Below are 18,489 nucleotides of genomic sequence, written 5' to 3' on the forward strand. Positions count from 1 at the left end.
AAAAAAAAAAAAAAAAAATTTTTTTTTCCCCCCTTTAAAAAAAAAATTTTTTTTTTTTTTTTTTTTTTTTTTAAAGATGACCGGTAAGGGGATCGTAACCCTTGGCTTGGTGTTGTCTGCACCACGCTCAGCCAGTGAGGGCACCGGCCATCCCCATATAGGATCCGAACCCTCAGCCTCAGCGCTACCAGCGCCACACTCTCCTGAGTGAGCCATGGGGCTGGCCCAGAGAATCTGTTTTGACACAGACTTCTTTCCTTCCTCCCCTTTTCCACAACATCCAGTTGTTTTTCCTCTATTTCAGTACTTGTTACTATTCGGATATCAACAAAATTTCTGCCAGGAACACACCTTATTTCACCTGACTTGTTTTCACAGGGTCTTCCATCCCCACTTGATATTCAGTTTTGAAGATAAACTGAGGGAGAATTTTCATCTTGCACCGAAATACTGCTTTGTGCTTAATTTCTTCTTGGGACCTGTGAGGAAAGGGGAATCAGTGTACTCAGGCCCTCTGCCTCACACCCAGCAGGGTATGATTCAGAACACACTTTGTAAACAAGTTATGTAGGAGCAGAGTTACTGTGCATGTGCGCCCCTGTACCCTTTGGCTTGTTGCCGCTTTTGTAAACCTTTCTGTATGGAAAGCAGCAGCTCTGAACCACTGGTCCATGGAGCTCGCGTCTAAAAATAGAGCATGTCCACTTTGCCAGGGGCTGCTCGGTTTTTTTTTGCTTACCTGATTCAGGACCTGCACAGGACGGGGCTGAGGGGTCTGTGATCCAGCTCGACAGGACCTAGTGCAGGAACTTAACCCAAAACAATGGCCTCCTACAATTTTTATCTAACAGCATGAATCACAAAGACCACATTGAGCAAAAAAACCACTGACCCAACAGTAAACACAGATAATCCAGGGGACCAAAGACAATATAGAAGAAATTCTCATTGGCATGCTCAGATTTGATGTTTGAGAATACTGTATCTTGAAAACAAGAAAGGTTTCAATTAAAAAGCAGATAAGTTGGTTAGAGCATGATGTTATAACACCAAGGTCCAGGGTTTGGATCCCCTTACTTAATGCTAGCCACCAAAAAAAAAAAAAAAAAGCAATCAACGGGAAAAGATTGGAAATTATAAATGATTACCCACCTAAACAATTCAGCAGATAAGCTGAAAAACAAAACTGACATGGCTAATAGCCAAATTAGGAATTTCGAAGTAAGAGTTAAGATAATCTCTCAGAATTTTTCTAAAAGATTAAGAGATTGGAGATGTATGAAAAAAATTCAGGCATGGAAGATTGCAATGCATGTTCTGTTCTGCTAGTAGCAATGGTCTAGGCTTTGGATTAACAAATATAGGAGACACACTAGGCTTCACTTATCAAGTTCACTAAGTTGTTTTTTTTGTGTGTGTGTGTGTTTTTTTTTTAGCGGTTCTTGGTGTTATCAACACCACGCTCTAATCAACCGAGCAAACTCGCCAGCTCCTCACTTAGCTTTAAGAACTCAGGATAAGCGGAAACACAGCCACAGTATAGAGGTCGCCCTCCTCAGCTTCTAAGTCATTCTGCACTCAGGATGTACGTGGTCACAAGGGATGAGGCTGAATATGTGCAGACTTTAGGCTTCAGATTGAAAGGTTCCACAGAGAGGTGAAAAGAAAGTTTAAAAATTCCCAATTGTGTATTGAATAATTAACCCTATCAAGAGAGAGGTTTAGGGCTGGCCGGTCGGCTCAGTTGGTTAAAACGAGGTGCTTCTAACACCAAGGTTCAGGGTTTGAACCCCCATACCCGGCTAGCTGCCAAAACCCAAAATAATAAAAATTAAAAACCGCTTTCTATCCCTGGTTCGGAAGACAGATTTGGGAGCCTTGCCTTACCTGCCGACCTCGAAAATAAAACCGTTTCTTCTCACAATAAACAGTGCCATTGTGCTGATTCTGTGCACATCGGGCAGCGAGCCCTTCCTCGATAAGTTATAATTTATTAAAAGCTTTAAAAAAAAAAAAAAAAGTTGCCATGGAACCCACGGAGGGGCCGGAATTCGGCTCGATCTCATTCACCTCTGGTTTCGCCACCAATCTACTATCCAAGAACTTTCACTGCAACAGGTGAGGATGGCGTGAGGTAGACAAGCGTCCTGGGGCGGGTCTGGAGCCACATCCAGACCTGTGGAAGTCCCTGAGCGCCCCGGCCGGGAGGAGCCTGGTTCCTTTTACCTCAGGCGAGTCCGCCCAGACGCCTCCTGAGGCGGCTCAGCCACCCACTGCTCCGGGCGCCAGGGGACGCCAGACCCCGTCAGTCTCTCTCCCGTCAGGACGCGCTCGCCAAGAGCTCGGACGGGCCTCGGCCTCGGGCTTCCCCGCCCCGAGTCAGAGATGGCAGCGACCGTGAGCCTAGAGCCCCCGGGCCGCAGCTGCTGGGACGAGCCGGTGCGCATCACCGTGCGCGGCCTGGCCCCCGAGCAGCCGGTTACGCTGCGCGCGTCCCTGCGCGACGAGAAGGGCGCGCTCTTCCGGGCCCACGCGCGCTACCGCGCGGACGCCGGCGGCGAGCTGGACCTGGCGCGCGCGCCCGCGCTGGGCGGCAGCTTCGCGGGGCTCGAGCCCATGGGGCTGTTCTGGGCCCTGGAGCCCGACAAGCCTTTTTGGCGCTTTCTGAAGCGGGACGTGCGGACGCCGTTCGTCGTGGAGCTGGAGGTGCTGGACGGCCACGAGCCCGAGGCCGGGCGGCTCCTGGGCCGGGCGGTGCACGAGAGCCACTTCCTGCGGCCTGGGGTGCGGCGGGAGCCGGTGCGCGCGGGCCGGGTGCGCGGCTCGCTCTTCCTGCCGCCAGGTGAGTACTGGCGCTGCAGGGTGTGAGCGTATGGCCTGGGCTGCCGGGGGTTTCAGGGGCTGCTGTAGTGGGGTTTGGCTCTGGAGCATGGTCAAAGCAGCTGGCATTGATTATGTCAGTGGCCGCTCAACCAAAATGGAGGACTTTGATATGTTAGGCTCTGTGCTGTGCCTTTTATTTGCTTTATGTCATTTAATCTCTATAATATTACAGTGAGGTGGGTACTGTTCTGCAGATGAAAAAACAGGTTCGGGGTCGGTAGGTACATTGTCCATTTTACTGTTAATCACTACGTTGTAGATCCCTGCAGGCATCAATCCAACTGGTCTTTGGCAAAACGTCAAGGAGGTTATTGCCATGTCGCCCTTGTCTAGTGTCCTGAGCACACTGGGCCCTTTCTCCACTTCTTCATGACCCGTGCTACCACTGATCACACATTAGATTTCACTGCCTCCCTCACCTAAAGCTATCTCTGGGTATTTCTCTTCCTTTCCTCTCTCTTTAAATAGGCATCTGAAATATCAGTAACAAAAAACCTGAGGGTTGATGCCACAGGACATAAAGATTTATTCCAGATTCTTTATTCAATGTCTAGACTCCAAAAAAGTACTCAGAATCAACACTGTAAAACGTGAAATTCCTCCTTCCTTGGTGTATTCATTACTGAAAGACTTTGTTTCTCTCCCTTACAGCTAAAGATTCTTAGAGCCTTGCGAATCAACACTGTAAAACGTGAAATTCCTCCTTCCTTGGTGTATTCATTACTGAAAGACTTTCTCTCCCTTACAGCTAAAGATTCTTAGAGCCTTGCAGATAATTTACCATAGAATCATATGGAGGATTAAATCATCAGTGGGAATGTACTCTGTGTTTTAGATTTTTCTGCCCCCAAGGAGCTTGTATCTCTTTTTAGTAGTGACTCAGGTATCTGTTCTTTTCTTTGATTCATAGGAACCCACTAAATAATTTATAAAGGTATCTAAAAGGGAAGCAAATTCTTTAAATTATATAATGCTTTCCCTTTATAATATTCCCTCCTCTAGGACCTGGACCTTTCCCAGGGATCATTGACATCTTTGGTTTGGGAGGAGGCTTGCTGGAATATCGAGCCAGCCTTTTAGCTGGCCATGGCTTTGCCACGTTGGCTCTAGCTTATTATGACTTTGAAGATCTCCCCAAGGAATTGAGCAGCTTACACCTGGACTACTTTGAAGAAGCCCTGAGCTACATGCTTCAACACCCCCAGGTTCTTCTCATGTCTTTTATTTAATCAATATCTCTAGAAATATCTCCATGGGGGGGTGTCACCTGTACCAGCTGCAGTGATGCTGGTGTTTTTCACAGAGGGGATTTCTTTTGGAGACTTCCTTGGCTTTGTTTACTTATTTATTTATTTTCTCTCCCCCACCCATGAGTGTCACAACACCCCTCTCCCCTACCAGAACTGAATGGTTTCCACCGTTCTTCTTTGGTTTCATGTGCCTTTTATTTCCACTTTCTCTGTCATATGGGTTCATGTTATAGATTAATCATAAAATCCACAAGAGATTTTATTTAATATTTAAGATTCCTTGTGTAGTGCAAATTGAGCTTCTAATTTATTATCTTTGCATGCTTGTTTTTTAATCTTTAGTTTTCTGATATCAGAGTATGTTCTCAGATTTTGTTCAGAACTTGCCCACCCCTTTCAGAAGCTAAGAACTACTTAATTGGACTTTGAAATCTTGCTTTGTTTCTGTAAAGATAATCATTTCCCAATATATACAGATGGGGTCTGATGAATGATTCACATCTTGGAACAGAACTTGGTTCTGCACAGTTCTGAACATTCAGACTTGGATCAGGCCTACCTGAATGAGGCCCTGAACTCGACAGGCTCTGTGACTCAGCATTCTCTAGTAGTTGATTCTCTGAGATTTTCATAACCAGTTTCCAAATTTGCCAGTTAAAGATTTGTTTGCCATGTGTTCAATCAGATATTCAATACATGGGAAGAAACTTCCCTGTCAGCTGAGGTTGATTCTCTTATGGACAATTTACAGATTAAATATAGCAGCATCTCTAGTTGTATTTTAGAAAAACATTTTTGTATTGGGTAAATTCTTGACTCTTCTTTCTTCTTTTCTTCCAGGTTAAGGGCCCAGGCATTGGGCTTCTGGGCATTTCTCTAGGGGCAGATATTTGTCTCTCAATGGCCTCATTCTTGAAGAATGTCTCAGCCACAGTTTCCATCAATGGATCTGGGTTCAGTGGAAACCATGCCATACACTATAAGCAGACTAGCATACTACCATTGGGCCACGACCTGAGGAGAATCAAAGTAGCTTTCTCAGGCATCCTGGATATTGTGGATATGCGGAATGATATTATAGGAGGGTATGAGAACCCCAGCATGATTCCATTAGAGAAGGCCCAGGGGCCCATCCTCTTCATTGTTGGTCAGGATGACCGTAACTGGAAAAGTGAGTTATATGCCCAAATAGCCTCTGAACGGTTACAGGCCCATGGAAAGAAAAAACCCCAGATCATCTCTTACCCTGGGACTGGGCATTACATTGAACCTCCTTACTTCCCCATGTGCCCAGCTTCCCTGCACCAAGTAGTGAACAAACCTGTGATCTGGGGTGGGGAGCCCAGGGCTCATTCTAAGGCCCAGATAGATGCTTGGAAGCAAATTCTATCCTTCTTCTGCGAACACCTGGGAAATATAAAGAGAGCTTCTTCCAATTTGTAATATATTTGTCTATTATGGACAGGAAAGATTCAAGATCAGATTCCAGTTTTCACTAACCCTATGTGAATCAGTTGTCCCCTGGATAACATTAAATTTATGTCTTTGCCATTAATGCTGAATTTTAGGGAACTTTATTGAATTTTTATTTGACATTAATTTTACTAATGTAACACATGCTTGTTGTGGACAATTCAGAGGTATACAACACACAAAAATAAAAAGCATCCCCACTGCTAAAATTTGTAGGTTTTTTTAGTTAATGGTTTGAGCCATAGATGGAGCTTTAAAGCTAGGTGACTTTTTCCATCACTCCGAGAAAATGGTCATCCAGTGTTTGCTGTTCAACTACTGGTAGCAGGGTAGAATTTCTTTGGCCAAAAGCATACAAAGGGGTGTTGATATAAAGAAAGGCAGCTGACCTTTTCATTATGGAGGTCAGAGAAGAATTCTTTGAAAGGAGTTGGGAGCATCTGTCTCTAGAATAGTTAAGTCTAAACTCTGTCCCAAGGGGGAATGACTATAATCTGTTTTCCCTCTTACTTCCTGGGCGCTAAGAATAGACCCTGGAAAATGATAATGTGATAATCATAGAGGAATCATTCCTCACTTTTCTTTTTGTTTATTTTATTTTATTTTATTTTTTTCCTTTTTGTCTTTTTTCGTGACCGGCAACGGATCGCAACCCTCAGTGTCGCGCCCGTACCGGACTGGGACCGGCAACGGGATCGCAACCCTCGGTGTTGCCCCCGCACCTCGCTCAGCCAGTGAGCGGGAACCGGTCTGTATGTGGGATCCGAACCCTCGGCGGGAGCGCTGCCGCGCTTCCCAAGCGGCGCACTGTAGCAGTGCGCCACCGGGCCGGCCCATTCCTCACTTTTCTTGACATCAGGGCTACACAGTGTTGTGTGAGTGTATTTGAAGAGAGACTATCTGAAAATTTTTCAAAACTGATGTCAATGACATCAAGCCAGAAATTCAAGAAGCAATATAAACCCCAGGCAGGGTAAATACAAAAGAAACTATATTTAACACATCACAGTAAAACCATTTATGGCAGTTTTAAAACATAGCTGTACATTCTTTGACATTTCTCCCACCAAGAGGTGGGAGACCTATGTTGCCTCCCTTCAAGTCTGGATGGACTTGTGACTGCTTCAGTCAGTAAAGTAGAACAGAAATAATGCCATGTGACTTCTGAGGCTAGGTCAAAAAAGGACATGAAGATTCTACCTTGTTTGCTGGGAACACCTGCTTTTGGAACTTGAGCTACCATGTAAGAAGTTTGACTACTTTTAGGCTGTGATGCTGTGAGGAAGCCCAAAACACAGGGAGAGGCCAATTGTAAGCACTCCTGTGACCTGAAGTGAGGTCAGCCTTTGAGTTATCTCAGCCCAGGTGCTAGATGTATTAGTGAAAAAATCTCCAAATGATTCTGGCCCCCAGCCATTTGAATCTTCCCAGTAAAGGCTTCAGGCATCCTAGAGCAGAGAAGAGTTGTTCCTGTCAAGCCCTGTCCAAATTGTAGAATTGTGAACAAATAAATGACTGTTCTTGTTTTATGTGGCTTATGTTTTGGGATTGTTTCAGTTGTTAATTGTTTTGTGATAAACTACCCCAAAACGTAATGACTTAAAATAATAACCATTTATTTTTCTCAAGAGTCAGAAAATTGAACAGGACTCAGTGGGAATGGATTACCTCTGTTCCAAGTGGCACTGGCTGGGGACATTTTGACTGGGGGTTGGAGGATCTACTTTCAAGGCAGGGAGGTTGGTGCTGGATGTCAACTGGGAACTCAGGCAGGGCTGTGGGTTAGGGGGCTCTCAGTTTCTCTCCACCAGGGCCTTTTTACTGTTACGTGGGCTGAGTACCAAGAGGGAGCATCCCAAGAGAGTAAGGCAGACTTGCATGGCGTTCTTTTGACCTCATGTTGGAAGCATCACTCTTGCCATACTCTGTTGGTCAAAGCAGTCACAAAGGCTCACCCAAGTACAAGAAGAACATAGAGCTCTCTTCTTGAAAAAAGAGTGGCAAGGTTCTAGAAGAGCATGTGGAATGGGAAATATTGTAGCCATCTTTAGAAAATACAATCTGTCTTCTGGCCGCAATGATTCATATTATTCCCTCAGGTAAAATATACTCATCCTTACTCTAAGGCCCATCTTAAAGTCTGATTCCATTATAGCATCATGCTCAGTTTCAGGGTCTAAGACCTCGTCATCTGTATCAGGTCCAGGTACAGATGAGTCTCCTCAGAACAGTTCCTTAGTTATATCTTGAGTATCATTCTTCTCAATCTGAACACCTGTGAAATAAACTATCCTCATAGACACATCCATAATACAATGGTGGGAGAGGTATAAGATAGCTCTTACGGACATTCCTGTTCAAAAATGGGAAAATGGGAAGCGCACAACTGTCATTGGCCCTTAGCAATTCTGAAATCCACCTGAGAACATGTTGCCAATTCCTTCATTAGCACTCCATTTACTTTGTGTAAGTTGTCTTTTTATTATGTACTCTCTTCCTTTTAATTTGAGCTCCTAGTGCTTCCATCAGAAAAGTTCTCTTAAAAACTTTGTGGGAATGGCTGGCCAGTTAACTTGGTTAGAGGCAGCCGTATAACACTAAGGTCACCAGTTCAGCTCCCTCTACTAGCCAGCTGCAGAAAACACAAAAACCAAAAAACTTTGTCAGGGGCCGGCCAGTTAGCTCAATTGCTCAGAGCATGGCCTTATAACACCAAGTTCAAGGGTTCGGTTCCGCTTACTGGCCAGCCGCCAAAAGAAAAAAAAAAAAACTGGGGGGGTTTTGTAAACATCCTAGTGGGGTTTATTCCATTAGGCAAAATACATCACTATGAATCTGTTTGAAATAAGAACTCTACCTTGGGCTCCCTGTGGTGATGCTGCAGGACAACACCCTTAAGATTCCCAGAAGCCCTGTTATTTAATAGGTTCAGTTAGGCACATACTTAAATTTTTTAGATGGCCTTTTTTCAGATCAGTCTGAAACGTTCTAAGAAATACTGCTCTGAATCTTTCTAAGGTCTTTACAAAGGATCTTACTGTCCTATCCTGGAGTTGACTTTGGTCTGAAGTCCCTTCTTTTTCCTTTTTTTTTTTGTCTTTTTTACTGACCAGTAATGGGATCGCAACCCTCGGTGTCGCGCCCGTACCGGGGACCGGCAATGGGACCGCAACCCTCGGTGTCGCGCCCGTACCGGGGACCGGCAATGGGACCGCAACCCTCGGTGTCGCGCCCGTACCGGGGACCGGCAATGGGACCGCAACCCTCGGTGTCGCGCCCGTACCGGGGACCGGCAATGGGACCGCAACCCTCGGTGTCGCGCCCGTACCGGGGACCGGCAATGGGACCGCAACCCTCGGTGTCGCGCCCGTACCGGGGACCGGCAATGGGACCGCAACCCTCGGTGTCGCGCCCGTACCGGGGACCGGCAACGGGACCGCAACCCTCGGTGTTGCGCCCGCACCGCGCTCAGCCAGTGAGTGGGAACCGGTCTCCACATGGGATCCGAACCCTAGGCGGGAGCGCTGCTGCGCTCCCAAGCGGCGCACTCTCCAGTGCGCCACCGGGCCGGCCCTGAAGTCCCTTCTTAATTAGAGAATCATTTGCCATCTGGAGAGGATGGGAATGAGAAACACTGTTATTGTCAAACTTGGCAAATCCTGGTTCCTTCATATTTAACAGTTCATTCTTTAGCTTATCTCTTCCTCTGCATTTCATCATAGGCAGAAAAAGAAGCCAGGTTACTTTCAGTATTCTGCTGGGAAATCACCTTGGCTAGTTGATTGAGTTAATTAGGTATATTTTCTATTTTTCATATTATTACACATGTCAGTGTTGCTTCAGCTTCCAATATGTTTTTCTTGCTCTCCTTTAAGCCTTCAATAATAGTCTCCTTGTGGCCCTTAGAATTTCACTAACAGTCTTTTTGTGGCCTTTCCAACTTCCATCTGCCACTTAGACATGGAGAGGCCAACTGTAGGCATTCCAACCCTCAGTCAAAATGTCCCCAGCCAATGCCACTTGGAACAGAGGTAATCCATTCCCACTGAGTCCTGTCCAATTTGTTGACTCTTGAGAAAAATAAATGGTTATTATTTTAAGTCATTATGTTTTGGGATGGTTTATCACAAAACAATTAACAACTGAAAGAATCCCACAACATAAGTCACCTAAAGCAGGCTGTGATTCCTGTGCATATGATTTCTCCACAGGCTGGTTGGGCTTCCTCACAGCATGGTATCTGGATTTCAAGAATGAACATCCCAGGATGGCTGGTTAATTCAGTTGGTTAGAGCATGGTGTTGTAATACCAAGGTCAAGGGTTTGAATACCCATACCAAAAAAAAAAAAAAAAAAAAAAATCCCAAGAGAACAAGGCAGAAATACGTCTTTTTTTTTTTTTGACTGGTAAGGGGATCGTAACCCCTGGCTCGGTGTCATCTGCACCACGCTCAGCCAGTGCGTGTACCGGCCATCCCTATATAGGATCCAAGCCTGCAGCTTCAGCTCTACCAGCGCTGCACTCTCCCAAGTGAGCCACAGGGCTGGCCCGAAATACATGTCATTTTTATGACGTAGCTTTGGAAGTCCCATAACATCACTTCCACTGTACTATATTGGGTTGAGGTAGACACAAAGACCTGTTTGGGTCCAAGGAAAGTGGATATATACTCTATTTTTTGTTTTTCCTCTGTCCACCAAAGAATCTTTTTTTTTTTAAAGATGACTGGCAAGGGGATCTTAACCCTTGACTTGGTGTTGTCAGCACCACACTCACCCAGTGAGCTAACCGGCCATCCCGATATGGGATCCGAACCCAGGACCTTGGTGTTATCAGCACTGCACTCTCCCAAGTGAGCCATGGGCCGGCCCACAATCTTTAATCATAGAGCTGAACACCAGAAGCAACATAACAAGATAAAAATAATGAACAGCATTCTAAGAAATCAGACGCACAGCTCTCAAACACAAGTCTACATAATTCAGTATAAGAAACATAGTAATTGTTAAATGCCCACTACAGACTTAGGCCCCATCTCCAAGTAATAAGATAAATTTGTTTTTTTGTTTACAAAATTAAAAACAATTCTTCATGTACATTGTCTTGGTTCTTCTGTACTTCATTCTTTAGCCACAAATCCATAAGCCCAACTAGAGATAGGGAATTATATAGGACCAGTTGTTGTGAGGTGCAGTTCACAATAAAGTGGACACCACACAAAAATACTTGAGGGTTGTGAAAGGTTTATTTCTCCTGCCAATCAGAGGCTGTCTCCCCATGCAGTCTGGATAGAGTGCAGCCCCTAGCCTTATTAGGGAAAGGTTCTTATAGGCATAAACAACGTCCTATTTGGCATATAGGATGTTCTGCAAGAGCAAGCAAGCTGGTTTGCAGAAGCTGAAATATGCAGGTTATAGCAGAGCATAAAATTTTCTACAAAAAATATGTTTAGTTTAAATGGTCAGTGGTTGTGAGTTAAACCTAGGTAAAGAAGCTTCTTGAGTAAGGGTCTCTCACACCTGGGTATAAGGGCAGGAAATGTGGTTACTTGAGGAGGGGTCTGCTTTAGAAAGCGACATTGTCTCTCATCTACACAGGAAAGAGCTGGCAGTCTGTGGTTTCCTTCCTAACAAAGGAACAGGCTTGTGACCACAGAGCTACAGAGTGCAGAAATGCGTTTAGCTGTTTTTACAACTGGGACAAAGATGGAGTTAATCATGTTAACTTGCAACACAGTATATACAAGCCAACTTAAGGACACCTTAGAAGGTAAAATATTATAATTGGAAACAAGCCTGCGATGGTTGGAATTGTTGCTGTCAATTTGGGGAAGAATTCTCCTTAGGTATATGCCAAATGCTGTCAGCTGCTGTCCTCAGAGCAGCCACTATTCTGGCAAGAAAGAAAATGCATCAGGCTCATGGGATCACACACATAGCCATATTTGTCAGTGGGTGAGTACTGAAAACCTCTTCATCTCCTCCAAAGACAAACCCCTAAAGGAACATTGTCCAGCAGGTTTTGGAGGCTGGGAAGTCCAAAGTCCAGGGAACACTTCAGCAATGCAGGGTATCACATTGCAAGAAAGGCATGAGCAAGAGCTATTCTATCTCTCTTTTTTTTTTTTTTTCTGTCTTTTGTCTTTTTCCGTGTCCGGCAACGGATCGCAACCCTCAGTGTTGCCCCCGTACCGGCCTGGGGACCGGCAACGGGATTGCAACCCTCGGTGCTGCTCCCATGCCAGTGAGCAGGAACCGGTCTGTATGTGGGATCCGAACTCTCGGGCAGGAGCGCCGCCACGCTTCCCAAGCAGCGCACCTATACAGTGCGCCACCGGGCCGGCCCAGCTATTCTATCTCTTGATAGGGGAATGGCAAGGTTCGAAGAACACGTGGGATGGGAGTTATTGTTGCAGTAGTCTTTGGAAAATATGATCTGTCTGCAGAGTTGATTGTTATGTAGCAATAGGTAACTGGAACACTGGTGAAAATAAAGACGAAATTTTACCAGCAGCCACAGAAAAAAGACAGCCTTCAAAGGAACGGGCCGGCCTGTGGCTCACTCGGGAGAGTGTGGTGCTGATAACACCAAGGCCACGGGTTCGGATCCCATATAGGGATGGCCGGTTCACTCACTGGCTGAGTGAGGTGCTGACAACACCAAGTCAAGGGTTAAGATCCCCTTACCGGTCATCTTTTAAAAAAAAAAAAGACAAAGGAACAACAACTACTAGTGCAATTTGGTGGCTGCCTTTGTTCATGCTAAAGTGGCAGCAGTTTTACCCATTATTGCTTTTACAACATCAATGCAAATGTCAACACAGTGAAGAGGCAACTAACATCTTAGTTTATTATGAAAATAATTTTTGATCTTTACTCAGGGGTCTGTAGATCACATTTTCAGAACGTTTATTCTAGAGAAACTCCATATATGTATCAAGAAACAAAAACAAGAATATTCATAGCAGCACTGTTTGTACTAGCAAAACACTGGAAATGATCAAAATGTCTATTAACAGTAGAATGGATAAATAAATTGTGGACTACTCATAAGATTTAATATGATAAGGCAGTGGAAATAAATGAAGTACACTGACCTAATATATAAAATAGATGAATCTCAGGAAAATATCGTTGACTAAAAAGGCAAATTGTAGAAAAATTAATAGAGTATGTTTTTGTTAGATATGATACCAAAAACAGAAGCAAAAAAATAAATTGAACTTTATCAAAATGAAAAATTTGGGGCTTCAAAGGATACCATCAAGGAAAAGATACTTTCTTGATGGTATCCATAGAACGGGAAAGACAATCCATAGAATGGGAAAAATTATCTTCATGGGCCGGCCCGTGGCTCACTCGGTAGAGTGCGGTGCTGATAACACCAAGGCCGCGGGTTCGGATCCTATATAGGGATGGCCGGTTTGCTCACTGGCTGAGCGTGGTGCTGACAACACCAAGCCAAGGGTTGAGATCCCCTTACCGGTCATCTTTATAAAAAAAAAAAAAAAAAAAAAAAAGACAGATAATAACAAGTGTTGCTGAGGATGTGGAGATATTGGAACCCTCATACACTGCTGGTAAGATTGTAAAATGGTGTATCCACTTTGCAAGTCTGGCATATCCTCAAAGGTTAAACATAAAGTTACCCAGCAATTCCAGTCCTAGTTATAAATCCAAGATAAATGAGATTGTACAACCACACAGAAATCTTGTGCACAGATGTTCACAGCAACATTTTTCATAATAGCCAAGAAGTGTATACAACCCAAATGTCCATCAACCAATGACTGGATAATTAAGAGGTGTATATATATCTATACAATGGAATATTATTCAGCAATGAAGAGTGAATGGGCTGTTATAACACTAAGGTCAAGGATTTGGATCTCCATACCCACCAGCTGCAAAGAAAAAAAAAGTAAATGGACTGGTCTGTTAGCTCAGTTGATTAGAGCATAGTGCTGATAACAGCAAGGTCCAGGGGTTGATCCCTCTACTGGCCAGTCACCAAAAAAAAAAAAAAAAAAAAAAAAAAATGAAGTAATGGTACATGCATGTATCATGTAACATGGATGAGCCTTGAAGACATTATGGTAAGTTAAAGAAGCCAGACACAAAAGACCACATATTTATGATTTCATTTATAAGAAATATCCAGAATAAAATCTATAGAGACAGAAACTAGATTAATGGTTGCCTAGAGCTGGGAGTAGGGAGAGTTGGGGGAGAAATGGGAAGTGACTACTAATGGGCAGTGTTTCTTTTGGGGATAATGAAAATTGTCAGAATTAGGTAGTAGTGATGGTTGTACAATCTTGTGAATATATTACAAAAACTGAATTGGAGTGCACCTTGAGTGGCAGCTTTGCAGGAGGCCAAAGCCAACCCCATGCCGGAATCTACATTTTACAACCAGTATGACATTATGTAACTGTTTGGAGCCCTCAGGGCAGGATTCACCAAATTGAATATGCAATGTAAGCTGTTGCATATTCAAATCACGGCTCAGCCATAGTTAGCATGAAATTGAAAACCCATGCAAGGAAAAAAGGGCACAATCAGAGCCTTCAGCTCAGAAAAAAATTCTCCGTGTTGACAACCATATTGCTATCTCAATTGCAGGTCTTACTGTTGATGCTAGACTATTATGTAATTTTATATGCCAGGAGTGTTTTGGATTCCAGATTTGTATTTCACAGACTACTTCCTGTGTCTGCTCTTGTATTTCTAATTGGAAGCAAGACCCAGATACCAACACAAAAATAGCTGGAGACTGTATGGTGTCAGGCTACTTATTGCTGGTCATGATGATACAGGCCCTCACATTTTTCAGTCCTGTCCTTCTGCTAACTATTTTGACTGTATAGCTATGTCCATTGGAGCCTGTTGTCAATCAGCTTGTACTTACTTGGAGAGACAAATGCCTGAGTTTATGGAGTGTAATTTGAATGAAGTGGTTAAACATGGTTTGTGTGCCTTAAGAGAGACACTTCCTGCAAACCAGGATCTAACTACAAATAATGTTTCCACTGGAATTTTTGGTAAAGACTTAGAGCTGATGATGATGATGATGATGACGATGTGTCTTCATTCCTGGCAAGTCTTGAAGAAAGACCACAGAGAAAGGCACAGCCTGCTGAACCTGCTGATCAACCTGAAGAAAAGGCTGGATGAACCAATAGAACATTAAATGATAAACCAGTCTATAGTGTGTTATCAAATAGGTAAGAGTGCAGGAACACATACTGATGACCATAGTCTATAATTTGAACCAAAAGATGCAGAGTGGTGGAATGGTATGTTTTGAGAATCAGTCCATATGTCAGTTTTTCCCAAGCAACCTAAATGAAAACATACAATAGGATGCATTATTTATTTATTGTGGGGGTTTTTTTTTGTTTGTTTTGTTTTGTGGTGACTGGCTGGTATGGGGATCCAAACCCTTGACCTTAGTGAATGGGATGCATTTTTCTTTGAGAGGGTCTACATAATTACTTTCTAGAAAGTGGAGGTATCTGTACTAGTTTTTTATATAAAAGGGGAGTGTCTTTGTGGTTTTATTTATTTATTTTTATTTATTATTTTTTTTAAAAAGATGACTGGTAAGGGGATCTTAACCCTTGGCTTGGTGTCATCAGCACCACGCTCACCCAGTGAGCAACCGGCCATCCCTATATGGGATCCGAACCCGTGGCCTTGGTGTTATCAGCACCACACTCTCCCGAGTGAGCCACAGGCCGGCCCATCTTTGTGGTTTTAAAGACAACTGTGGAATAAACTTATTTCACCTCCTGGAAAAAAACCCACTGAATTATACACTTTCTTCTTTTTTTTTTCTTTTTCTTTTTTTCTTAATTACACAGTTTAAGTAAATGAATTGTATAGTATGTAAATCATACCTCATAAATACGTTATTTTTTTAAAAGTGGATACACTCATAAGATTTGCATTAAGCTAAAGAAATGCTTAACTTTGATCTAGGAAAAAATAATGTTTTCATTTATGTAAGATTCACAAATTGGCAAAACTAAAAAAAACATTGTTTAACACTAAATTCCAGGGTTCAGTTCCTGTACCGGCCAGCAGCCAAAAAAAAAAAAAAAAAAAAAAAAAATATATATATATATATATATATATATGGTTTAAAGACATAAAAGTGATAAGGAATAAAGTTATAAAGAAAATCAAGAGATTAATGTACACAACGTTAACACCAAGGGCAAGGGTTCGGATTCCTATACCAGCCAGCTGCCAATATAAATAAACATAAAGTTGAAGATGGTAGTCCTCTGAGCAGGATCAGGGTGGAGCACATGGGGGCTTGAGAGGTAAAAGTAATGTTCTAACTCTAATACCTGGTGTAGACCACATTATTTTTCATTAAAGCCTCACACATTTTACAATTATTTATCAAATCTACTCAGTATTTAATTTTTTTTTTTTTTTTTTGTCCTTTTTGAGACTGGCTACACCACACTCAGCCAGTGAGCACACCGGCCATCCCTATATAGGATCCGAACCCGCGGCGGGAGCACTGCTGCACTCCCAGCGCCGCACTCTCCCGAGTGCGCCAGGGGCTTGGCCCCAGTATTTAATTTTTTTAAAAAGCAGTACACATTTAAAAAGAAAGAATGAAAGCTCCAGGAAATTTGCCTGTTTTAGGTTAGAACCCTCTTCATTCCTGGTACATCTGAGCTGCCAACCAGCCTTTGGAACTGCTTTAGTTATCACCAACTGACTCACTAAAGGGAACGGTGGCTGAAGGTCTATTCCAAGGGAATAGATGGCATTACCTATCTATATTTCTTCCACATCTCTCGTTTTTTCCTTGTAGACACATTTTGGTTTTTGCTTTTGTTTTTTTGGAGGCTGACCAGTACAGGCATCAAATTCTGGACCTTGCTGTTATCAGCACCACTCTCTAACCAACTGAGCTAATCAGCCAGCCCTAAGATACTTACATATGAAGCAGCAACAACATACAAATATCAGACCACTTTTTTTTCAAAAAGGGCAACAGATAATGGTCTTTAATGAGGCATATATACTTTCTGATACTGATCCCTTAAGAAAATCTTACCCATCGTGTGTGTGGACCAGTGATTTTAATTCTCTACACATATCCATTTTATTCTCATGAATTGGTGATGCACTACTGATGAATAAGCTTTGGGATTCTTATTCTGCATACAAGTGTCCACTGACATTGCAGTTCCTCTACTACTTTTCATTTTAATCTCATAAGTACATGAATGGGTAGTGGGGCTGGCCAATTAACTCATTAAAATAAAATTGCTAGATACAACAAGTGAACAGATATGAGGTTGTTGGGAGGGAGGGGGGAGAGAGAGGAGGGAGGGAGGTCTTGGTAATGGGCCACAATAATCAACCACATTGTATACTGACAAAATAAAATAAAATTAAAAAAAATTAAAAATAAAATTGCTAGGACAAGGCCGGCCCGTGGCTCACTCGGTAGAGTGCGGTGCTGATAACACCAAGGCCACGGGTTCGGATCCTATATAGGGATGGCCGGTTTGCTCACTGGCTGAGCGTGGTGCTGACAACACCAAGCCAAGGGTTGATATCCCCTTACCGGTCATCTTTAAAAAAAAAAAAAAATTGCTAGGACATTAGGCAGCAAAGACAATTCCAGTTACCAGGACCCAGGTCTCACTGATAGTGACAATACTGTAGAGGTAGGGCAATAAGTGTTGGCCCCCTGAATTGAACCTGAATCACATTTGTGGGTCAGAGCTAAGGCCCAATTTTCATGGCTTCTCAAAAGCCGCCCTTGCCTCAGTCAAGCAGGTGATGATGCTGTTCTGTCTTTCTTTTCCAGGTGGGGCCAGAAGAAAGTGTGCATCTGGATAAGAGGTGATCACCTAGGAATGTAAGTGCCCAAGTTCCACACTACTGGTGCAGAACCATCATCTCTTCAGAAGGGGAGACGCCACCAAGCACTGTCATCTGTACTTCAAATTTCAAAGCATTGATTGCAGGCTAATCAGATGGGAAATCCAATGACTGAATTCTCAAATACTATTGACTAGGGAAAGGGACTTGAGGCTGGATGTTTTAGTTACTCTGCAGGTTGGACAGTCCTAGAGAGAGCATATCCTTATTGACTGTCATCCTAATTATGATGGCACCTGGAATTTGTATGAGTGATAGTCACCCTCTGGATAGGCGAAAGTCCAGTGAAGCAGCTTGTCTGACAACCAGTCTAGCCCACTTGGGGTACAGGAAACCATTCCATCCAAGGAAGAAAAAGCTGTATGTACCAGATGAAAACAATGGAATTCCTTGTGATTCTATTTACATTTCCCTGAGAATCTTATCCAAGATGAGCACAACTGCAAACAAGATGAGTGAGCCTCCTGCCTTGGCTTGGTCCCTTCTGAGATTCTGGTACATTAAGGGCTGGCTGGTTAGCTCAGCTGGTGAAAGCATGGTGTTATAACATCAAGGTCAAGGGTTTGGATCCCCATACCAGCCAGCTGCCAAAAAAAAAAAAGATACATGGAATGCCAACCAGTGTTCCAACTATACACCCCCTAGTAGGCCATAAAAATCAGGAGTCACTAGTATAAAACAGGAAACTTTTCCCTTACTATTTTTTGGCAGTTAAAGAGAACGATCTTTGTCTGTCTGTCTTTTTTTTTTTTTAACAAGGAAGTTCTTAAATATTTCCTTTTATATATATTTTTTTTGTGTGTGTGTGGCTAGTCACAGGGATCAAACCCTGGACCTTGGTGTTATCAAAACTATTCTCTGAGCTAACCAGTCAGGTCCCCAGATCTTTGTCACTCTTGAAATACAAATGCTTGGTTCTTTGGATAACTCTTTTTATGAAAAAATGAAGCAAAATATAATATTT

General features: G+C 43.2%; 1 protein-coding gene and 1 pseudogene across 1 annotated transcript; both read left to right on the forward strand.

Annotated features, from left to right (window-relative positions):
* Window positions 1-2,323: 2,323 nt before the first annotated feature.
* ACOT4 (acyl-CoA thioesterase 4) lies at window positions 2,324-5,815 on the forward strand. Its single transcript, XM_008584007.1, has 3 exons — window positions 2,324-2,842; window positions 3,886-4,088; window positions 4,974-5,815. Exons 1-3 carry the CDS (start codon window positions 2,386-2,388, stop codon window positions 5,574-5,576), a joined length of 1,263 nt encoding a protein of 420 aa, XP_008582229.1. The 5' UTR covers window positions 2,324-2,385; the 3' UTR covers window positions 5,577-5,815.
* Window positions 5,816-13,831: 8,016 nt separating this feature from the next.
* Window positions 13,832-14,799, forward strand: LOC103599823 (annotated as a pseudogene).
* The last annotated feature ends 3,690 nt before the right edge of the window (window positions 14,800-18,489 follow it).

This window comes from Galeopterus variegatus, unplaced genomic scaffold (assembly GCF_000696425.1).
Source record: "Galeopterus variegatus unplaced genomic scaffold, G_variegatus-3.0.2 Scaffold101, whole genome shotgun sequence".
NCBI lineage: Eukaryota > Metazoa > Chordata > Mammalia > Dermoptera > Cynocephalidae > Galeopterus > Galeopterus variegatus.

What these genes read in the sequence shown, in the direction of transcription:
- ACOT4 (XM_008584007.1), top strand. Translation starts at nt 2,386, where the DNA reads ATGGCAGCGACCGTGAGCCTAGAGCCCCCGGGCCGCAGCTGCTGGGAC. An exon ending in CTCGCTCTTCCTGCCGCCAG is followed by an intron (nt 2,843 to 3,885) that starts GTGAGTACTGGC and finishes TCCCTCCTCTAG; the next exon opens with GACCTGGACCTTTCCCAGGG. An exon ending in ACATGCTTCAACACCCCCAG is followed by an intron (nt 4,089 to 4,973) that starts GTTCTTCTCATG and finishes CTTTTCTTCCAG; the next exon opens with GTTAAGGGCCCAGGCATTGG.